This window comes from Psittacula echo (assembly GCF_963264785.1).
Source record: "Psittacula echo genome assembly, chromosome: 2".
Lineage (NCBI taxonomy): Eukaryota > Metazoa > Chordata > Aves > Psittaciformes > Psittacidae > Psittacula > Psittacula echo.
In genome coordinates this window covers 50,604,891-50,628,194 of record NC_137737.1, presented here as the reverse complement: position 1 = coordinate 50,628,194, position 23,304 = coordinate 50,604,891, and the positions used below count along the sequence as shown (strand labels likewise).

The 23,304-nt window shown below is 38.4% G+C and overlaps 1 protein-coding gene across 1 annotated transcript in view; it reads right to left on the bottom strand.

Annotated features, from left to right (window-relative positions):
- PTPRN2 (protein tyrosine phosphatase receptor type N2) overlaps nucleotides 1-23,304 on the bottom strand; it is a gene marked incomplete at both ends in the record, with an annotated part of 676,226 nt that overhangs the window by 375,900 nt on the left and 277,022 nt on the right. Inside the window, one exon of the mRNA XM_080609627.1 lies at nucleotides 9,462-9,548. Within this exon, the coding sequence (XP_080465753.1) occupies nucleotides 9,462-9,548 (87 nt within the window). The remainder of the gene's footprint in view (nucleotides 1-9,461; nucleotides 9,549-23,304) is intronic.

Below are 23,304 nucleotides of genomic sequence, written 5' to 3'. Positions count from 1 at the left end.
AAGTGTGTTTGTGTACTTAGAATGATCAGGTAGCCAAGGGCAGGAGGATCAGGAAAGGCATAAACGTAAGATTAATTTGGTTTATTTCTTATAAGGTACTATTCTTTTAAACAAAACTTTGCATGATAAACTTTTTCCATTTCTAATATTAGTTATTCTGTTTGTGGACCAAGATTTAGTTCAAGAGTAAGAATCACAGTTCTCTGTTTCTATTCTCATATCTGTCTCCAAGTTCTGTACCATCTTAGGGAAAATCAAGCAAACTGTCTTAAGTTTCCATTTACCCATTTCTAAAATGGCTATGGTTACCTGTCAATAATATGTGAAATGTTATATAAATTAAATTCACTGGCACATATTCAGTGACTTGCTTGAAACAAAGGAATATATCCTGCCTATCCTATAAGGTTATGAACTTTATTAAAAAAAGAATATGATGGCATTCTCAGCCACACAGAGAGATGAGTAGTAGAGAAATATGAAGTTAAAAAAAAGATAGACAAACTTCAGAAGCTCACTTCTCTGTTAAAACCTTATCTTGAGTAGGGATCCACGAGTACACGGACATGTATCTACAACACTGGATTTCATTCTGCTTTAGATTACAAAGATGCAAATCCTCCAATTTAATGAGATGAAATGTTGTAATGTAAAGCCAAACTTTGTACATTTTTATTTATAAGAGCCTCCCTAGATTTTTAAGGTCTTTCTGTTTTGTCACCTAGAATTCATAAAATGCTGAAGGCCAAAATCCTTCTTGTTATTTTAATGTATTTTTATATTTTTCTAGCACGAATGTTACAGTGGAGAAGGCAAAATGATCTTGGTTATATGCACATTTATTAAAGAAAAACACACAAAATATATTGTACCTCAGGGGAAAAAGCCACAAGACTAATGTAAAGCTAAGGTTGAGAAATCACTCATGTTTAAGTAAAGGAATTCATAGTTGAAAATTCCACCTTATTTCTGTTTCCTTATCCTCGTTCCTTTAAAAATTGATGTATCTTTATGTTATAAATTACTTGTCAAATAAGACAATATGTACCAGAAAACACAATGTAATTTCTTATAAAAGCCTGCATACAATGAGTTACAGCAGTACATTTCAGACAATTTGTTTTCTAGACTCATTAAATCTGTGGAAGAAGTCAAGTTTGAATAAAAGTGGTTCCATTATTTCTGAGTTATGCTTTTACAACATTTTAAACAAGATTATGGCAAATAGCCTTAGTCTGTTGGTTTGCTATTTAAAATCATAGAACAGATGACAAATATTGCTCAAGTTTTCTGAAACGTGTATCTTTTTATTGAGAGCAACCATATAGCACAGTTCAAATTTAAATAAAAATGTTGCTTAATTTCTGGATAATAAATGGAATGGAAATAAAAATTCAATCTATTGTAAGTTTATACTACAGCATCTTAAGGAGAGAAGATGGACTATATGGTTTTTTATAAGCACAGTATTAGAACATTCCTCTTAGTAAATCTAAATGGCACAGATGGCAGAATTCAGGATCTATCAATCTAGAAAAAATATTGCAAGAATATTAATCCAAAGGTGCTTAACATATAACACAACAAAAGATTAATTACACCGAATGAAAGAGAAAGGAATCACAGATAATCTGCACAGCAGAGGGAAGTTTGCAAATACAAACCTAACAAGATACTGTACTACCTGTCCAACTACTGCAGAGTGCTTAAGTAATCCTCTCTCATATTATCCTGCCTCTCAAGCTACCAATAATTTCCTGAGTTGTTCACATTTAGAGCATACATATACTACATGTCATAATCCATCAGCATGATGAAGTGAAAATACCAAATACTGTTCCAGTATTTAGGTTTTGGATGACTGAATCTGATTAACTGGCTGATTGAGTTTTTCAGGTGTTAGAAAAATAACATGACAAACAATGAAGAAAACCTATATAGAACTATTAGGATACTACAGCCAATGCACATGTTCATAATAGGTGAGGCAAGGAGCTCCAATCTTAAGTTTGCCTGCCCAAGACATCCAATTTGAATGCATTTAAAGCTTCTCCAAACTTGGTTTTATTTTCAGATATCTTCCTCAGTTCAAGTTCTTTTCACTGGGATGGTTGGCTGGCTTTTCAAATTGTATTTATTCCAGCCCAAATGTCTCAGCCCTTTCTAAGAACAAGGATAATCATAGGTATTATTTGGTTGTGGAAGGCCTTTTCTTTGAAAAGGACATGGAAAGTATCTCTAGTCCTTCACTTACTTCAAAAGACACATTTGAAGCATGGCAAAAATGTGCCTGTAGCATTCCTTATGATAAATATTCAAAATTCAAGCTTGTTTTAGATTGCTGTTTACATAAAAATATGTAAAAAACACATAGTTGATGTTAAGGACATACTAGAGCATAATAGAAAAAAGCAATCTTGTCGGCCTTCATGTCTAGAGATGAAATCGTTCAAAGAGTCAAAGTGTTTTTTTCAAGAGGATCCCTGACATTCAAGGATGAATGGAGGTCAAGTATTAGAGAAGACCAGTATTTTCAGGGCCTCAACTACATTTTTATCAGACTTCAGAAACTATGTTGGAAACAAGGTATGAAACTATAAAGATGTACAGGTCCTACTGTTACTTTGAATTCTGCTGGTAGCATCCAGTTCTGCCTCAGATTCATAGAAACATAGAATCATAGAACAGTTAGGGCTGGAAAGGACCTTGAGATCGTCTAGTTCAAAACCCCCTGCCATGGGCAGGGACACCTCACACTAAACCATGTCACCCAAGGCTCTGGCCAACCTGGACTTGAACACTGTCAGGGGTGGAGCATTCACAACTTCCTTGGGCAATCCATTCCAGTGCCTCACCACCCTCACAGTAAATAATTTCTTCCTTATATCCAATCTAAACTTCCCCTGTTTAAGTTTTAACTCATTGCCCCTTGTCCTATCCCTACAGTCCCTAATGAAGAGTCCCTCCCCAGCATCCTTGTAGGCCCCCTTCAGATACTGGAAGGCTGCTATGAGGTCTCCACGCAGCTTTCTCTTCTCCAGGCTGAACAGCCCCAACTTTCTCAGCCTCTCTTCATTCAGGAGGTGCTCCAGTCCCCTGATCATCCTCATGGCCCTCCTCTGGACTTGCTCCAACAGTTCCATGTCCTTTTTATGTTGAGGACACCAGAACTGCACACAATACCCCAAGTGAGGTCTCACGAGAGCAGAGTAGAGGGGCAGGATCACCTCCTTCGACCTGCTGGTCACACTCCTCTTGATGCAGCCCAGGATACAGTTGGCTTTCTGCGTTGCAAGCGTGCACTGCCAGCTCATGTTCATTTTCTCATCGACCAATACCCCCAAGTCTTCCACAGGGCTGCTCTGAATCACTTCTCTGCTCAACCTGTACTGTGCCTGGGATTGCTCTGACCCAGGTGTAGGACCTTGCACTTGGCATGGTTAAACTTCATAAGGTTGGCATCAGCACATATCACAAACGTGTCAGGGTCCCTCTGGATGGCATTCCTTCCCTCCAGCGTATCAACCGAACCACACAGTTTGATGTCATTGTCAAACTTGCTGAGGGCGCACTCAATCCCACTGTCCATGTCAGCAACAAAGATGTTGAACAAGACTGGTCCCAACACCGATCCTTGAGGGACACCACTCGTTACCGGTCTCCAGCCGGACATTGAGCTGTTGACCACAACTCTTTGCGTGCGGCCATCCAGCCAGTTCTTTATCCACTGAGTGGTCCACCTATCGAATTGATGTCTCTCCAATTTAGAGACAAGGATGTCGTGTGGGACAGTGTTGAAGGCTTTGCACAAGTCCAGGTAGATGACGTCAATTGCTCTGCCCCTGCCCATCAGTTCCGCAGCCCCATCATAGAAGGCCACCAAATTGGTCAGGCAGGATTTCCCCTTAGTGAAGCCATGCTGGCTGTCACCAGCCACCTTGTTGTTTTCCATGTGCCTTTAACATGCTTTCCAGAACAATCTGCTCCAAGATTTTGCCAGGCACAGAGGTGAGACTGACTGGTCTGTAGTTCTCCTGGATCATCCATTTTCCCTTACTTGAAGATGGCAGTGCTCAGATTCAGACTCAGTTCATTTGAAGCCAAGTAATTTCAGGCAATGTTTTTTTATAGACCAAATAACTGTCTAAACTGAGAGCTGACTTGGACTGCTGAACACTCAGAATGGTAACTGAAGACAACGAGATCTCTATCTCAGTGTGTGAAGATCTTTACAGAAGACACTGAATAAGTTATAATCTGAGACATCAGAGTGAACACCTCATATTAGCAAATGCTTTAAAGTTAATCTCTTCATGCAAAACTCCAGCTCTGTATGGTCCTAATAATACCTGATATCTCATGTGAGTTAAGTGTTATCAATTCATGCTTGTCAAGCATTTTGTTAGTGTAGTGAAGAACACTGTAGGAAACAAACAAACAGACAAAAAAAACCAGCAAACCAAACCAAGATTTTTGTTATGCTTCAACAACAGCAGTAGTTAAACATCAATTTATGCAATTAATATATAGTGCCCTGCTACATGTTTTCCATTGAAAAATGAGATATGGAAATAGGCACACTTGTTGGTCAAGTTATGGCATCTCCTGAAGGGATAGTTGAGTTCTGAGTTCAGGTATTTTAGATGGCAAAAATTAAAAAAGATGCCCATTAAGACGAATTGATGGAAGAAACCAAAGCAGTAGAACAAAACATGGGAAAAAGAGAGACCTAGAGTGAGAGTTCTTCAGTGGCAATAGGGAAAGTCATACAAGGTTAAAGAGAGAAATAAGAAGGAAAAGAATAAAGTCAGTGTTACTGCACTATCTGTCAGAGAATGTGATATTCAGCTGAAAAGCTCACTCTTAACTGGAGGCTGAGAATGGTAGGCTATGCGGTTTGAAACACTATGAAATCAGAATAATCTGTTTTCTTTCCAGACAAAGCTATTCAGCTAAGCTTAGTGCTGAAAAGTCCCCTTAGCAATGTTCTCAGTACATTCCTCAAGTATGAGAACATTATAAAAATTCAGAAATAATTTATATTCTCATCAAAAAACAAGTAAGTCGTCTATGTTCTAATCAATGGCTTTGACTATGGATTCTGAGTGTCTTTTCCACTACCCTTACAGCTGAGCTTACGGATCGTAGTATTTTTATTATATATGGATGTTTCTTGATAACTTCTCACGTTTGTAAGTTTAGTATTTAATGCACGAAGAACAGCAATTACATGAAGAAGGGCAACGCTGCAGATTGTGGAGTGGTAAAATTATTTTTTTTAAAATAAATACAAACCCTCCTAACATCACTATCCATCTGACTTCATGATACCGGTCCAACAATCAATCACATGGGGCATTGGACACCCATAATTATATTATAAAATCATAACTATAGTAATTTTACGTCTGCTTGCATAATTACATCAGCATGCTAATATCCTTTTAATGGTCTCTAATGATGTAATAAGAAATAATGGAATTTATTTGACAGCTACATAACCATTAACAAAACATATTAAGCATAACTATTACTTCTATAAAGATCCAGGCTGTATCCAAAAGTGACAGCTAACATGTTGGATCTTTTCTTCAATGTTGAAATATTTCTAATTACGAATTCCCTAGATCTATTTCCACTCATCTGCTTCACAGGGTGAGCAAAGTTTATGTCAGTGCAAACTTGACAACAAACCAACTGCAGAAGTGGACTGAATGCACTGAGAGCCAAGCCTGAGGCTATACTGTGAATTGCAACCTATCCCTTAAAATTGGCAGAATTGTGAAAGTGAGAAGATAAGCAGATTGCTACCATGTTTCAACTAATCAAGAAGTAACATGGGAATCAGTAGGAATTCACAGCAAAAGCAATTGTTCATTTACCAAACTCCAAAGCAAGGGAAAAAAAAGAAAAATATAAAGGAGAAAGATATTTCCAGACAAAACTAACTAAAGGTAATAATGCATTTGTCCTTTTTTTTCCAGAGAAAATACAGGAACTCTTAATTGAGAATTTAAAGAACTTCAGAACTCACAAATAGCCCTTTCTCCTCAGTTCTTTTTATGCTATTCTTGTGAGATAGCTTTGTCTATACTTTCAAATTAACCCTGTGATTCTCATTAACATAAGATCACAGAACAGTTAGGGTTGGAAAGGACCTTAAGATCATCTAGTTCCAACCCCCCTGCCATGGGCAGGGACACCTCACACTAAACCATGTTACCCAAGGCTCTGGCCAACCTGGACTTGAACACTGTCAGGGGTGGAGCATTCACAATGTCCTTGGACAACCCATTCCAGTGCCTCACCACCCTCACAGTAAAGAATTTCTTCCTTATATCCAATCTAAACTTCCCCTGTTTAAGTTTTAACCTATTACTCCTTGTCCTATCCCTACAGTCCCTGATGAAGAGTCCATCCCCAGCATCCTTGTAGGCCCCCTTCAGATACTGGAAGGCTGCTGTGAGGTCTCCACACAGCCTTCTCTTCTCCAGGCTGAACAGCCCAAACTTTCTCAGCCTGTCTCCATACGGGAGGTGCTCCAGTCCCCTGATCATCCTTGTGGCCCTCCTCTGGACTTATTCCAACAGTTCCATGTCCTTTTTATGTTGAGGACGCCAGAACTGCACACAATACTCCAAGTGAGTTCTCACGAGAGCAGAGTAGAGGGGCAGGATCACCTCCTTCGACCTGCTGGTCACGCTCCTTTTGATGCAGCCCAGGATACGGTTGGCTTTCTGCATTGCAAGCGCATACTGCCAGCTCTTGTTACGTTTTTCATTGACCAACACCCCCAAGTCCTTCTCTGCAGGGCTGCTCTGAATCTCTTCTCTGCCCAATCTGTATCTGCGCCTGGGATTGCTCTGACCCAGGTGTAGGACCTTGCACTTGGCATGGTTAAACTTCATAAGGTTGGCATCAGCACATCTCACAAACGTGTCAAGGTCCCTCTGGATGGCATCCCTTCCCTCCAGGGTATCAACTGAACCACACAGCTTGGTGTCATCAGCAAACTTGCTGAGGGCGCACTCAATCCCACTGTCCATGTCACTGACAAAGATGCCTGTACTGTGAAATCTTTGCAGTAGTCTAAAAAAATCAGACCTATGGTATTACTTTCTCATAATTCAGAATTCTTGGAGGGAGAATTGAGAATTTTACACAAGGCTAATAATTAGCTCATAGTTCAAAGTAGACTAGTATGTTATATTTCCACCCCTTTCATAAATCCTTGGTCTCAGGCTTATTAGTAGCTTTTTCTATATAATGTCCCATCAAAAACAAAAACAAAAAAAAAAAAAAAAAAACAAAAAAACAACAAAAAACCAAAATGAAAAAACAAAACTAAAAAAAGATTCCTTAAGAAAAAGAGTACTTTTACTTGCCAGTAAAATAAAAATAATTTCAGTCACCCATGATGCCTTAAGTCGTATTTCCTGAGAGGCCTCATTCTCACACTTTGAAATGTCAATGGTGCATTAGGGCTAGCCATGACATCAAGTTTTTCCTGAAACCTGTCTCCAAGAGGCCACTCAGAAGCTAAACAGGGTCTTCAGATTCGTAAAGTTTGCCACTGATAACTGTGGTGTGATGACAAAAGAATAAATCTAAAAAGTGTTAATTCTTTACTTGGCAAGGCTTTTTTCTAAAGCTTCTACCACTGCTACATCTACTGGCCAGCTCCACATTTCTCTAGCATTTCATGGGTTTAATTCGAGTCACTGCATCTCATTTTCTTGCATAAAGAAAGTTTATGGATGAATTCTTCACTCACTTGAGATTTGGGATAACATTCCCAAATAACAGATTTATAGAACTTTTAAAAATACAAAATACTTTTTAAAAATATTGTGGTGATAGACAGAATGCTCAGTCCTCTTTGGAGTTACTATAATTCATAACACAATTTTAAAGTAATGACCATACAAGTACTTTCAGTACAGTCATATGACTGCATATTAATAGATGAAAAATAAGCAGCTTCCCCAATGACATACATTTAAAAAAAGAGAAAATCTTGTTCATAGCTAGCTATATCACTGGAGGGATATTTTTCATTAGAGAATGAATCTACAACCTGCCAATTGCAATGTTGTGATTTATCAAATGATAAAAAATAACCAAAAGGCTTTACGCTAACAATTAGAAAGGTAGGTGAAAGTGCTCTTGTACTGTAAATGAATGTACTTAATGAAGCCGAACCAGTTGATTCCAGCAGAGAAATTGTTCCATGGGATTACCACTTTAAATGTGCAGCAGACTTTATCTGCTAATATTCCATCAAGAACGCAAATTCTCTTTACAAGGAAGACATATAATATTATTGGGGTTTGCTATTTCAAAACTCAGTTTTCATAAAAAATGCATTTCATAAAATACAAACAAAAAGACATTCAACAATACGAAGAACTGTTTTAGAAAAAAAAAATACAGGAATATTTTCCTTCTATACTACTCAGGCTAATATGTCTGGTATTTGACAGGTTTATAAGAATACTTTCTCACCAGTAGTCCATTTCTCCCTACATTTACAGTAGTAGAAGGAGTAAATCTTTTTTTCAAGATAGTAATAAACACTTCCACCAAAGATGAAACACCTTCAGACTGTGACTTAAAACAAGGTGTTACAAGGGAACCAAAGGTTAAACAAAAGCTGATGTCAGCACAAGCAAGGCTGAGAAAGATGATGCTCTTCAGCAACCTGACTCACGGGCCAAAACAAGCAGCCTCAAGCCTTCTAAAACACAGGCAGGAACTGGATGCTACCTAGACATCAGTTATTTTCTGTGCACCAAGATGAGACTTCTTTCAAGCAAGCTGTCAAACCCTCCCACAGCTGACCCTTCTCTTCCACTACTTTTGTATCAAACTAATTTTATCTTCTGTTTTAACAAGGAAGAATTAAGTTTTGTGAAGTAAATGTTCCTACCCAAAATGATTTCAGAAAATCCCTAATCTAAATTTTTTTACTGCGCATGGCAAATCATAATCTCCTAGTTCAGGAAATCAACATGCAATCACTAGTGTGGATCATAAGGAAAACAGTAGTTCAACATAGCTGAATGCCCTGTGATTTGTTAAATGAGTAGCTGACCAAGCGGCATGACCTAGTGTGCTATATGCCAGACTCAAAGCCAGGAAACCAAGTTCTTATCCATCCCTGATGTAATTACTCCAATCAGCAATGCTGGCTATAATGACCCTTGACAGGACTTTCCTTACCTAGAAACTGTTAAGTAAGGGTGGTAATATTTCTACAGCACTTGGATTGGATTATTTTTCCCTACAGAAGCTTAGGAAGTGTAGGGGACATTATAAAGATCATAATGATATTCTTTATTGTCTATTGCACACTCTCATTAACTCTGACATTAAAGAATAGATATTTGCTTATAAGACAAACTATTCGAAACCAGTGAGGAATTCAATAAAATAAAAAGGGGTGAATTCCATGTACATACTTGACATCATCGAAGGCACTCATCTGCAGCTTCAGGATATCTGCCACTTCCTTTATTAACTCCAAGCCCTTTTCCACGCTCAGGGGGCTGTTGAAAGGGAGCAAAAAAACAGAGCATTACGAAAATGGAACTCATCAATACTTGAGAGGCTAAAAGTCCCAAAAGAGTTATCACCTTGGCCTCTTAGAGTCTGAAAGCCACCACTAACTGTATTCCTGTCACATAGTGATCATGATACCAAGGGAATTGGGATCAGGTGCTTCTTCAGGCATGATGAATCACCTGAATTTTCCAGCAATAAGACAAACAATAAGGTGTAAATGGAATTGTTAGGAAGTGTAATGGGCCCACGATGCAGCAACCAGTTCATCTCAGTCCTCAATAAAAAATGTAATAAAGTAAAAGGACAGAAAGAGAGAAAAGGATCGACGAGACAAGGAGGGAAACAAACAATGAAAGTCAAATTGCAGGCTCAGTATCAAATGGACAAGGGAAAAGCGTATTTTTAAATTCATTAGTTTCTAAAATGAATCTTCACCCAGTGAAGGGATACAAAATTATTACGGATTTGAAAGTAAACAATGGAGTAAGGCACACAGTCCAGAGGACACTGATTAGATACATAGGATTTAGTTTGGTGTGTGGATGCACTGCTGCAGAACCCACTTTAAATCTTTTTAACCTTTGTCAATGCCCCATTTACATTTTTTTAATTTAGAAAACAGGCTGCAATCAAGCCTAACACAAGAGGACTGCTATCATCTTAAAAAGCACTTATCTAGATGCAAAATTTATATTTGCAAAAATTTCGGGTTATTAGAGTTGCTACAACTCTAAAGATGCATTAAGAACACTCTGTTCCTAATATACAGATCATAGCTTGTTTAGTTGTTTTTTGGAACTGTGGAATCAAACCCAAATGTATTAAAAAAAGTAAAAAGATAAGGAAATGATAGAACAATGTCTAGTGAGAACAACAGATACAACATTCTCTGTCTAAATTGTGATTATAGAATTATTCGTAACATTATAAAGCCCCAAAGACCATGAAATTAAACTTTATGATCTTGATACTTATCTAACTTATGCCATGGTAATTCAGAAACATCTTTGACGAGACTAACCTAGGGGAAAAAAGGTTCTGCACTTTTTCCTTCAAGGATTTATAACAAGTAGGAGAAGGAGGTGTCAAAAAAGTATGTACTATTAGACATGATCTTTTCAACTGGACTAAGGGGAAAAAAAGATATTTTTTTTTCCAAGCTCTGTACCTAGGCTGTTATTTCTGCTTCATAGTGAAAGCTTTTTAATCCAATCTTATATCATGGTAATCATTGCCACAATTTTATTTATTGTCTGCAATGAGCACAGTTTATTTATTTATTTATTGTACTGGGTTCTGTATATACTGCCCTAAAGGCACCTCTATTTAAATAATGGCATGTCTCATGTGGATCTCGGTTAGAATGGAATTGCTCAGCCTCCCTTCATGCTACTAACCCAAAATGCTCAGGAGACCTCCTGTCACACAAGCAGAGGTAGCCCCTCAAGGCACCAGATAAATTTGGAGTTTTTCTAGATGCCTAAGACAGAAATGCTCTTGTGTGAAAGTAACAAAAGAATCTGGTTGTTTCTGTAATGAAAAAAAAAAAAGTACTATAGATTCATGAAACCCCTGTATTTCAAGGACTGTTAGTGAGTAGAAATGTGATTATTCCCATCACTATGAAAGCAGATTGTCACAGTGACTCAGGGGCTTATGTGTTAATTAAATCTTTTCTCCCAAAGATGTTGGCTTAAATTTTATGGAAATTATTGGTGTCAGCAAGCGGGCTTTTACTGAAATAGCAAGTCTACACAGCAGTGCAGGCAATGCCTGCTGCATACATCGGCGCCATTTTTTTACCAAGGGAGTCTCATTTGTAAAAGCTCAACCACCTGCTTACCCCTCCTTCCCTGAAAAACCATTTCTCAGCTTCAATAACAAGGTATACTGCTACAAGCCAATGCAGCAACAGCCATGGCAGATGTAATCAGAGCATTCAAACTCTACAACAAAGAAAGAATGGTGGAGAATAGAGAGAAAACGGGTTTGGAAGGCCACTCTTTTGCAAGTCTGAGCATCCAGGAGTAGTCCTAATAACTCTCATGCAATACCAAACTAAGACACACAAGTTCACAAATTCACATGCAGTTTCTTAGGCTAAGAAATCGGCATTCGTAACAGCTCAGGAAAGCTGCAGAACCAGTACGTTGGTACCAATACTACTATTGATCACACTACCACATTTGAGGATTCACATTAAAAATTATTCACTTATAACACAATATTTTCCAATACATTTTTTCCAATTTCTTAATATTGATACATACTAGTACTGTTTATTACAGTTCTGTGACAGTTGTATTGTAGGAGAGTTGAATATTCAAAACCTTTCTCTAAAAATGCCAAAACATGATTCTACGCACTATTTCTGCTTTGCTTTAATTTAGTGTTGCATTTTGCTCAGTGTTGCACAGCTTGCACAGTGATTACCTTTAGCTTTGTTTACATAGAGAGAACACACTGTTTGCACAAGCAGTGTTAAGCACACTAGCCTGCCTTGCAACAGCATCATACATCAACATCACCCATCTGATTTCAGGTTTCTACAAGGACTGTTACCAGAAGACAACCTGCAAACATCATCTGTCCTCCTGCCCTTGGTCCTTCCACACATCCCCAGTGCAAGTACACAGTACTCATGGAACAGCCTCTATTTGTGATCTTTCACATACTATGCTTGGTTTTCAGCTTGAATTAATTCAAAGGGAAGCGTTATATATACACCAAGAAAGAAAGACAAAAAACAGTGGTTCAGATAAGGAACAAATAGTGAGATAATCCAGACAGAAACTGCAATAGTCGAAAGAAGACTCTTTAGAAAACCCTGACGCTGAAACTATTTTATCAAGACCGAAGACACAGAGGAAAGCTAAGAGTGGAGGTAGGGTTCACACTACTTTTTCTGAACTGTCAAGATGGTAATTTCAATTCCTTATAAAGGGGAACAAGAGAGGGAAACTTCTTTTTGGTGATGGTCCTTGCTGGCACATGGAGCCGTACAGCACAAAGTGATTCTCTGGTTTACGGCCACTCAATTTCAAGACATGCCACAACATGAGGTCCAACTCGTGCATTTTCTCTCAGAAACCTATGCTAACACATTTCAGTACAGTAGTAACGGTGAACTCTTAGAAGAGAAATCACAATTTATAGAGGCCTCAGAAATACAAAGCATGTGCCAGAAAAAAAAAAAAGCAGCAGCAAAATACTTACTCATGGAAGCTATCTGTGCTTTTTAAGTTTTTTTAAGGTTGGCTGTCACTTTTTACATCAAAGAAAATTAAGGTCTCCTGCAATATCTCTAACAGTTCTTCTTGATTTTACCACTATATTTTTTGATTGCCTTGAAGGTTTCTAATCACCTTTAATTTAGATTTTTGCTTTAGGAAGAATTGACTGTTGGATGGCATAGCATCTTTTGCAGGTGACAGAACTGTTGCCAGCTGAGATCTTGAGATACTGGCTACTTTGGGTTTCCTGCCTTTCTCTCATTTCACTTCCTGTAGATTTCTCTTTTGCATTTTCTTTCAAGTTAACTGTGCTATGATATGATAATAGCAGCTAAACCAACATGTGATATATCTCATAGTTAAAAATAATTCTTTTGAGGTCCTTTTTAGGTTTCCATTTCCAGTTCTCTACAGCTTGGAAGATGAAAAGACAGTCAGAAAGTACAGAAAATTAATTTATAACTAACTTCCTTCCATTGCTTTAACTTCTAATGCCATCTCAATCTGTGAATGATAGCCTAAATCTTATTTTTCAGTTGACACATTAAGACCCTACTGAACCAGTAGCGGAACTCTGTCTCACTCAATCTCTATCTCTTATTATTTGTAGAAAATACTTTGTTTGACAGGTTAATGACAATGAAGACATAAATGGGGAATGAAACATAAATTTTTCCGTTAGGGTTTATGTAGATATATATAGCTTTAAAGTCTGACAGAGTCATCTGCAAAATATTTCACTGCTGCTTTTGTTTAATCTCACTTTTCAGGGCACAGATCTTGCACGGGAGAATATGGCTTAATATCTCTGCTAAGAATAGCCAGTGTTATATGGTAGAATTATATTATCCCTTCAGATGAAATGACTCAGTGCAAGACTCTGATGCCATGATTTAACATTATGACATAACCATGAAATGTTCCCTATGCATTTTAACCAAGTGAAAAATAAATAATCCAATCCATACCTACTTGTCTGAGCTAAAATGATCATGAACCAATCAGGTCCCTATAACTTCATCAGGAATTTTGTCTAACAAAAAAAAAAAAATCAGATCTAGGCTACAAAGATATTTTATTTAGAGATTAATCTGAAATGAAAGTACAGGAATAAGTATCTCCAATTAGTAGCTCAGTTAGCTACCGAGCACTTCTGAGAAATAGTGTAATCCATTTAAATGCTCAGGAGTGGACTTGGGAGCTCAACTTTATGCAATTGTTTGTTAAAACGTTTCCACAAAGTGTACTGGACATTGAACACAGGAAAATTAGATTGTTTGGTGAAAATAATATTCTGTATCTTCTAATATGTAAATCTCTCCCAGTGAGGAAGCTTAAAAGAGAAATATTAAGGAACAATCCACATACAAAGGTAATTTAAATAACAGAACATCAGATTATAATTTTCCTCTGTTATTGCCTATTAAAGATACCATTTTTCATTTGTTCAACTTATAAGAAAAATGCAGTTATGAGGAGCCATCTCTAAAATCTGGTCCCAGAAATTTGACACAACTGAGAACAATCCCAATAAGTGATTTTCCTCTCAGTCACTGCTATAAAATGTATAGCATTTGCTAACCTTTTTTTTAATCTGTCTATCCAATCCCACTGTCTTCAGTGGTTTTATATGTGAGAAAACATCTGTTGCTGAATAAATTATGAATGAGAAACAGAATATGTCTTCATCTGGAAGAGATCTATCAAGTTACCCTGGTCACGATATCATCCTGACCCTCAATTTCACTATCCATAAAATGAAGGCAATGATGCCAACTTTCTCTGTCAGATGCCTAGTATCATTATATAAAAGACTGTTATTATTTGACCTTCATCCCTTCTGGATCTAAGAATAGAAAGACCAGCACTACTGGCTTTCTCTAAAGACAATATATATTTCTCCCTATCAAATATGGAGAAATAGTAGTAGAGAAAACCATGCAACCCAAAAATTAACTTTCAGTTATCATAAAAACTTCCCTCATTCCCCTACCAAAAATTTTGTTCCAAACCTTTTCAGCACAGGTGATCTGACTGGTTTTAGAGCACATCTTGCTGATTTTAGAGCATATTTAGAACATCTGGATTCAGGTAAAGTTAACTTCTCCCTCAATGGGGAGTTAGTAGCCTTCCAGATGCCTTTAAGGCATCTTTGCAGATGCCAGGAAAATGCAGTAGGAGGCAAGAGTCTTAAGGACTAGATGTGCCTTATGAATGGCCAGTTAGACCACTTCAAAAAAAGAGTAGTTCTGAATTATTGGATGTCAATCTCAATACCAGAACAGCTTCATGCTGCAATTATAGGAACAACGCTACAAATGGATGTCATGTTTCCAGGAAATTCCCAAGATAAACTACAAACCTGATGAATGAGAACAACCACTTTGAATAATGGAATGTCTATTTTTGACCTGGACCTAATGATTTATGCATTCAAAGCTTCCCCTTCTGGATAAAGAACAAGAAGGAAACATGTAAATGAATGAACAGGAGGAGTTCTGCAGAGAGTGACACTGGCAGCATGGCCAGCTCTGCATATTGACCTAAATAGAGCTCAAATTCTAATAAAAGCCAGTGGACAATGTCAAAGGCAACAAGAGAAAAAAACAGAACAATGATGAAAACTATATGTTCTGTATTCCCCTACATGCCTGTCAAAACAATCCCATAAATTGATTCCTTCTGATAGTGAAAAATCTGATCCAGTTATACAGATGGCTTGATTGCTAACGTTTGCCAAGCCTGCTCCCAGCCCAAGGAAAGCAACATGTAGCTCAATGTTATGCTGAGGTTGTCAGTCTCACAAGCAGTTGCTCTCATTTGCTTTTCCTCCTCCCCCTTGCCAAGTGTCTTCAGAAACCCACTTACTGAACTTCGAAATGCTCCCTTAGTGCTATCATTCATATTACGTATTGTCTTTACCAGACTGTACCTAGTGCCCTTCCAATACTCTGTTTAGCAATTGTAATGCAGCACTATAATGGACATCCAGTCAGCCCTGTCAGATTAGTTCAATTGAATCATTTTCTGCAAAAATGAAGAATAATCTACAGTACAGAAATAGGCCTGACATTGGGAATTGCACTTCTTAAATATAAATGTCAGTCTAATCCCCAGTGAAATCTTAAGTAAGATAGGGTTGAATCCACCTAAAATTTGCTTGAATCGGGACAGAGACAATGAAGGCCTGTTTGCTGTTTCTAAGAGCACGAAGTATTGCAGTAAAATTGCAAGGCATTTTTCTACAGCTTGAAAGTTGCCTGAGTGCTTAACTAGAGACCTCCCAGCAGTATCAGAAAGGGCATTTTTTGTGGAGGTAAATGCCACTCTCACACCCAGCTTCTCTTTTGCTATCCAAAGTCCGGCACAATGGCATCTACACTCAACCTATATTTTTCCTGAAAGTTCAAAAGTTTGTTCAGCTTGAATAGTGCTGAATCCACATCTCATCCAGAGGAAGGCAGAACCTGAACCCAGGGCCTAGGAATTTTAGGGAGGAGATATTTTTTACTTGGACTAATTTTTATTTTAAAACCACTTTCAGTATTTACTAAGGTAAAATGCACACATGCTGAAGAAGTAAGTTTGAACCAGCAGTCTTCCTTCCTCCTGAGTGCTGCAAGAGTCATGCCCTCTTGCATGTTGTCTGTCCTCCTCTGTTGCTTTTATGTCTGAAGATGAACCACTAGGCCATTGAAAGGATGAGGGACAGTGCTACCACTCACAGCTGGTACACAGAACACTCTCTTAGGATGTGGAAGTTAAAACTGCTCAGACCAACTTCAGTTAGATCTTTTCCATCTCCTGCTTCATTTTCTAACCTCTGCAGTAATAAGCAGAAGACAGGCAGAACATACTATGTATGGTGCCTTTCATCAGAGGAGCACTAGACACACTAGATCCCAGAATATCCTACATGTGTCTCAGTGAAACAGGGAGATACCTTGCAGTCTGGGCTGTCTTCTGGAGTCTCCAAAAGTCCTTTCTAATCAGTGGAAGAAACGAGGTGCCTAATAATCTCCATATGTGGGTATGTCTCCACTTGTCTCTTGGGGACCACAGTGATGTCAAATGAAGTGGATGACATCCCCATCCCTTAGGACAATGAGCAGCATTCAGCAGCTCTAGATTTGGCACCAGAATGAGGCCATCTGGCTTTCACTCTAAATTCTGAAATAACTTCATTTCAACTTTAACCTTAGAAATGTGTCTTAAAGGAAAAAGGTATTAACCACATGGATAACAAGACAGACACCCAACATTTTTGAAAACAGAAGCTGAATGGACTAAATCTGTTGAAGAATTTCATTTCAATAATCAACTTTAATTAAAAAAATGATGGGCACATGCGGATTAGGCCCTGCAGGTGAGAGTGGAGGGTGAGAACTGTAAAATTCTTTCTCAGTTGTGTCTTTACCCCACAGATTCACGTGTTATTAAAAATAATCTACCAGAAATCCTAGTTTGACAACCACCTTGCTGGGTTCACTGAGGATCAGTGTCTTATAGTGATGCTATTTCACTCTAGAACCTAATCTGAGGCTTAAACTGGCAAACAATTTTGCTGGATCCTCCTACCTCTCTGTATTTATTCTGAGTGTTTATGAGGTTTTTTTAAGTTGCTCACATAGCAGACACATAAGGAGCTTCTTTCACGTGGAAGATTTTCTTTTCCTCTAGTGTTTTTAAATATTGAATTTTAAGAAAGATGCATTCTGTAGCTTCAAATAATTATTTAAGAAAGATCCACCTGGACATTTTTGAATAATGTTTCTGTGCATTGACATCAAATTGGCTTCCCCTCATTGGAAGGACAACAGTCTATAGCAGTATGACTTTCTTAGCATGCAGCACAGTCTCCTTAGTAATGCAGAACAGTGTCATTTCATCCTTACATGAATCTTATAAAACACATGAACCTCATGTTTCCAGATTGGGTTGATAATCTCAGCCATGCAATCCATTTTCATTTGCACACACTGCAGTGCAGCCTAGGCAAAGAACAGAGATCAGAAATTTGCCTTATACCCTGCAGCAAGAGTATTCCTTCCGAAAATAAAGAAATAAGATTATGGTATAATTCTATAAACAATTAGTTAATGTGATTATGTATATGCTCATTACTTCTAAAAATCTTTCACTTTTAAAGAAACCACCTGCTCAACTTTTGACCTCAGTGATATGTATTAGACTGGTTTATTTTTTTGGAAACATGGCAGGGAAATGGTCCACCGACTTCAGGATTTGCATGCTTTCTTTGAAATTTTTAAGTCTGAAAATATGAGCTACTGTGCCAAGGGTAGGATTCATGTATCTAAACGCAGCAAATCCTTTCTTCAAAATTTTCCACAGCCTCATAGCCCAGACTATGAGGAATTTCCTTTTTTTTTTTTTTTTTTCAGAAAGAACTATTTTTGTTAATATCTATTATTCTGTCACACTTGTTCCAGCTGAATTTCACCTACCATTGTGCTCCTTAATCCCTCAATGTATTTAAATCCATCTGGAATTTTTCTAAATCCTCCATAGTTCTTCCTAACAGAGACAATTTGCCCATGGGGTATCACTAATCTCTCTACACACTGAGAAGCAGTGGTTCATGACGAATCTTTCTCTCGTATCTCATAACCAGCTCTTAATCCACAGTGACACCCTGGCCCTTGCTCTGTGACTCATTCTCCTTAAAGTCAGTATGAAGAGCATCCCATTTATCTCCTGTTGATTTAAAGGGTAGGTGCAACTTGCAGTTTTGCTGCAATAGAAGCTTTTCTCTCGGGAGAGTCTGATGTATCTCATCAGAAGGTGATTTGCTCCTGAGGGTCGTTCAGGTGTGATGCTGCCATGAAGGAGAAGAGAGGGTCCCTGGCATAGTGTCCTGGAGGCCAAGGCTCAGTGCCCTTCAGATATAAATAGCCAAGACTTAAAAAGTGAATAGTAGCTTATCATTGATGTGATTTCAGAGTTAGTGATCACAGCACTTCTTCGACACAGAAAAGCTGAAAACAAGTCTAGGAAAGCTTTTATTTTAAGGGCAGTTTAATTTTATTTTTCTTTTTTGGCTTCTCTTTCATTATCTGGGGTTTTGGGGTTTTTTCTGTGGTTTTGTTTTGTTTTGTTTTGTTTTTTCTTTCTGCTAAGATTAGTAAATATTTTAACAAGCAACATAATGGGAAACTCAGCTATTGAAGCATGAAATAGAAGTATGTGAACTTCTTTGTGTGCAAATTTCAGTAGTAAGTGAACTATGGGAGAGCTGCTCATGCCATCACAATAAACAGAACCTTTACCATCCTCGAGAGTTTCACTCCCCTCTTTCCCATGACTCCTGTGTCCCAGGAACTGGCTTCATTGCACTTTCCAGCACATCAAAACCACTATTCTTTAACTTGGAAGGTTACTTACCAAACCTCTCCGATCTGGCTGCTAGCTACCAACATCTGAGCCATGCACCCTGCAATCCAAAGGAAAGTTGTTGCGTTGGGAAGGGAATATATGGTGTATGGTGTCATCTACGCATGCCCTATGGAAGAAGTGAGTGCTCCTGCCACCTCAGGTAGCACATGGCATGTCAGAGAAGACATGGCAACACAATGACACGACTCTCCCATTCTCATCAGGTTGGCAACCACTGGTATAAAGCTACTAAATCCATCCCTCCTCACCTCCTACTTATCTTTTCCAGACACAAAAGAAGTCTCACTCATCACAAGAAAGATGCATATTATATATACAATGGAGAAGAAACTGAGAATTAGGGTGGTTTGCTCCATGTCACAGAAGAGGTAACTGACACAGCAAGGATTACTGGGAATGCTTTAACATCAAAGTAATTTACAGTGTTGCCATCAAATTCTTTCTGAACCTACCAAGCCTAAAAAAAAACATTTAGACACCAAAATTGTATTTATTCCTCTTGTCTGGAAGTGCCCCTGAGAGTAACTCATCCCATAATCTATAATGAAAGTCCTGAGCACTGATGCTTCAAGTCCATGACATTACAACAGCCTGCCTTGTCTGTCTGAATTTGATTCTTTTGTTCATGTTTCAGTACAGTTTCATACCTCTTGAAGCACATATCCCCAATAAAGGCTTAGAGAAGGCATGTATTTCAGCATTTAATGGGTTTAATTTGGTTTGAAAGTGGTTTGTGCCTTAAATTTAGGCAAGTAATGATTAATTTTGTAAATTCAGGATTAATAAAGCAACAAAATAACTTCTGAGCACAGAACTACTCACTGGATTGTTTGAGAGCTGCCTGACTTCACAGCTGGTACTGTTATTGCAATCATTTTAAGGACACTGAAATTTTACTGCATTGGGCTGCAGATTCATTTTTCTATGCTTGTTTCCTCAAAGGCTTTATTAGCCATAAAACCTTTTTAAGCTTACTTCTGTTTTGACAGCTCAGCAAATTCCCACTTTCCACAGTATTTTCCCTCTTTTCCCACCACCAGTAAGTGTGAATTTAAACCTCTTAATACAGACAGATACAAGTCCAGACCAATTTGTAACACAAATGACACTTGCCTAAAAATCAATGGCAGTGGTCAGGCTATGAAGGTCAGAGGAGATAACAGCATCATGGAAGCATGAGAGTGACAGAGAAGTCAAGAAAGATCAACTCTCTAGAGTTATAATGGGAGTGTGACACTGTGCCAGCCTGTACTTGCATTACTTCAAACATGCACTACCTCCAGCTGTGTTAATAGCAACAAATTCCTACAGATGCTTTGTTGCTAGCAGAAGCACAGAAATAATGACAATAATCTGTGCCATAATTGTGATGTTCTCTTTTCTGAGGCTGAAATGGGCCCCAACAAAGTACTCCCCAATGGATTTTAAGCTGAAAGTTAGAAAAAGCACTGGAGTCCATTTCTCATGAACCCTTAATCTCTGATGCAAAACAGCCTTAAAAATGCAAAATTGTTCTTTCTTGTCAAACTACTCCTACTTACTAGTAATTAACTAATGAGATTGAGGATAACTGATGATACAGATTTTAATGCACTTGCAACTTTTCATTTTTTCCCTTCCTTCATATCTTCCCTCTTCCCTGAAGGCAGTTTCCAACTGGAAACTGGATACCTGGACCAATTTATAGAATCTTAGAATGGTTTGGGTTGGAAGAGACCTTAAAGTTCATCTAGTTCCAAACTCCTGCCATGGGCAGGGACACCTTGCACTAGACCAGGTTGCTCAAATCCCCATCCAAGCTGAGTTTAAACGCTTCCAGGGACGGGGCAGCCACAGCTTCTATGGGCAACCTGTTCCAATGTCTCACCACCCTCATAGTAAAGAATTTCTTCCCAATGTCTAATCTAAATACACCCTCTTTCAGTTTAAAACCATTTCCCCTTGTCCTATCACTGCATGCCCTTGTAAAAAGTTATAATGCAAGTGATTTAAATTAAGAATGACAAAAAACATCCAACAACCTAATAACCACCTTATGAAGTTTAACAAGGACAAGTGTAAGGTCTTGCACCTGGGAAAACACGATCCAATAGTGCAGCACAGGCTGGGATCTACCCAGCTGGTAGCAGCTGTATGGAAAAGCACCTGTGAGTCCTGGTGGACACAAGCTCAATATGAGCGAACAGTGTGCTGTCACAGCAAAGAAAGCCAACAAGATACTGGATTTCATCAACAAGGGCATCAACGGCGAAATAAAGAAGTCATTATCCCACTCTACCTAGTGCTCGCCAGGCCACACCTGGAATACTGTGTTCAGTTTTGGTCTCTGCTATACAAAAAAGATGTGGTTAGGCTGGGGAAGGTCCTGAGAAGGGCCACAGGGCTGATAAAAGGACTGGGAAGCCTGCCACATGGGGAAAGGGTGAGAGAACTGAGTTTGTTCAGCCTTGAGAAAAGAAGGCTCAGTGGACACCTTATCACCATGTTCTGGTATTTGGCTATAAAGAAGACAGACTCCCTTTTTACAAGGAGTCACATGGAAAAGACTAGGGATAATGGGTACAAGTTACTCCTGCGAAGATTCCAGTTGGACACCAGAGGAAAACTGTTCACAATGAGGACAATCAGCTTTGGAATAATCTCCCCAGGGAAGTGGTGGATTTCCCAGCACTGGAGGCTTTAAAACTGAATTTTTATAAAAAAAATGTCCATACTATAACAAATATACCTATTCTTTATATTGTGGCACACCTTCTTCAAACAAGTGCCAGTGGAAAGCCAGAATATCTACTTGAAAGACAAATTAATGTTTTCTCAGTTCCAATTTATTCTCTGCGTTCTGAATTAGCCCTCACTGATTTTCTACTTACACAAATTCATTTGTGTGAAATAAATATGTTTTAGAGTAAGATTAAAATTACTTTATTCTAACTTCTAGTAGTCAGCATTTACATTGTGTACATGCTATCTGTCTTAAGAATCTAGGAAAAAAGAAATAAATTCAGGCATAAAAATTAAGTGATGGCATTTTCATATCTGAGCTTCCCAGGACTGGGCAGAATGTCACTTATGAAAAGTACTGGTAGATAATAGGCTGCATTATGATTAATTTTGCTTCATTCCCAGGAATCTTGATCTTTGGCTTTCTTCCTCTCATTCATTTCAAAAGCTTAAAATTCATCACTCTTTTATAATGAACTACGTGATAATTACCAAAAAACCCACTGTGAAATACTAAAAATATTGACCATATGTTATTGTGAGTTACTCCAGCATCTCAGGGTTTTAATGACTACCACTGTTTATAAAAACAAAGCACAGCTCCCAGCCCCATCCTTAGTTCAGGAATATGTAACACGCATCCTCAAAGGTCTATAGCCTGCAGCCAGCAGAGTAACCTGGACCTGCTCACAGAGATGTTATGGAGTATCTGCACCATCTGCTCTCTCTAAAGAGCTGATGTGTGAGACCTGAACAAGGAATGATAATGTGGCACAGAAGGCATGGAAAGACAGGAATTGGAGTGTCTGGGAATGCCTGTTCTGAGAAACTAGGTCAACAGCCATATCTGTTCAGCTAAGCAGGGAGACATAAACGTGAGCTGGTCCTTGTGGCACTACTGGGGACTCCAGGCACAGTCCTGCAATTACCTACTGCCTTTCATCGGTTTAAGGGACCAGAGTGATTCCTTGCCACTACTGTTGCTAGTGTGACAGATCACCTGGCCACTAGCTACATCAACTGAAAATTTTGCTCTGGATATTCCTCTAGAGGTAAAAATGCAAAGCTGGTCCCAGTAGAAAGCAGAGGAAAACATCAGGGGAAGCGAAGCCCTAAGAGGAGGCAAAGATGGACTCTCAGAAGGACTCTTCTCTTGTGTAAAGTGATTTACATCAGCAGGTGAGATATTCTGGGATATTTCAGCAGATTTTGGAAGCACAAAAGCTAAGGGCAACAGAAGTAGAATAGACTATCATCTTATCTCTGCACATACAACAGATAAGAAGAAATTCAATATATTCAAAGCTGAACTCTTGTATTGAACAAAACACACCAGTATTCATGCTCTCTATGGCAAAGCTACAGTAACCAC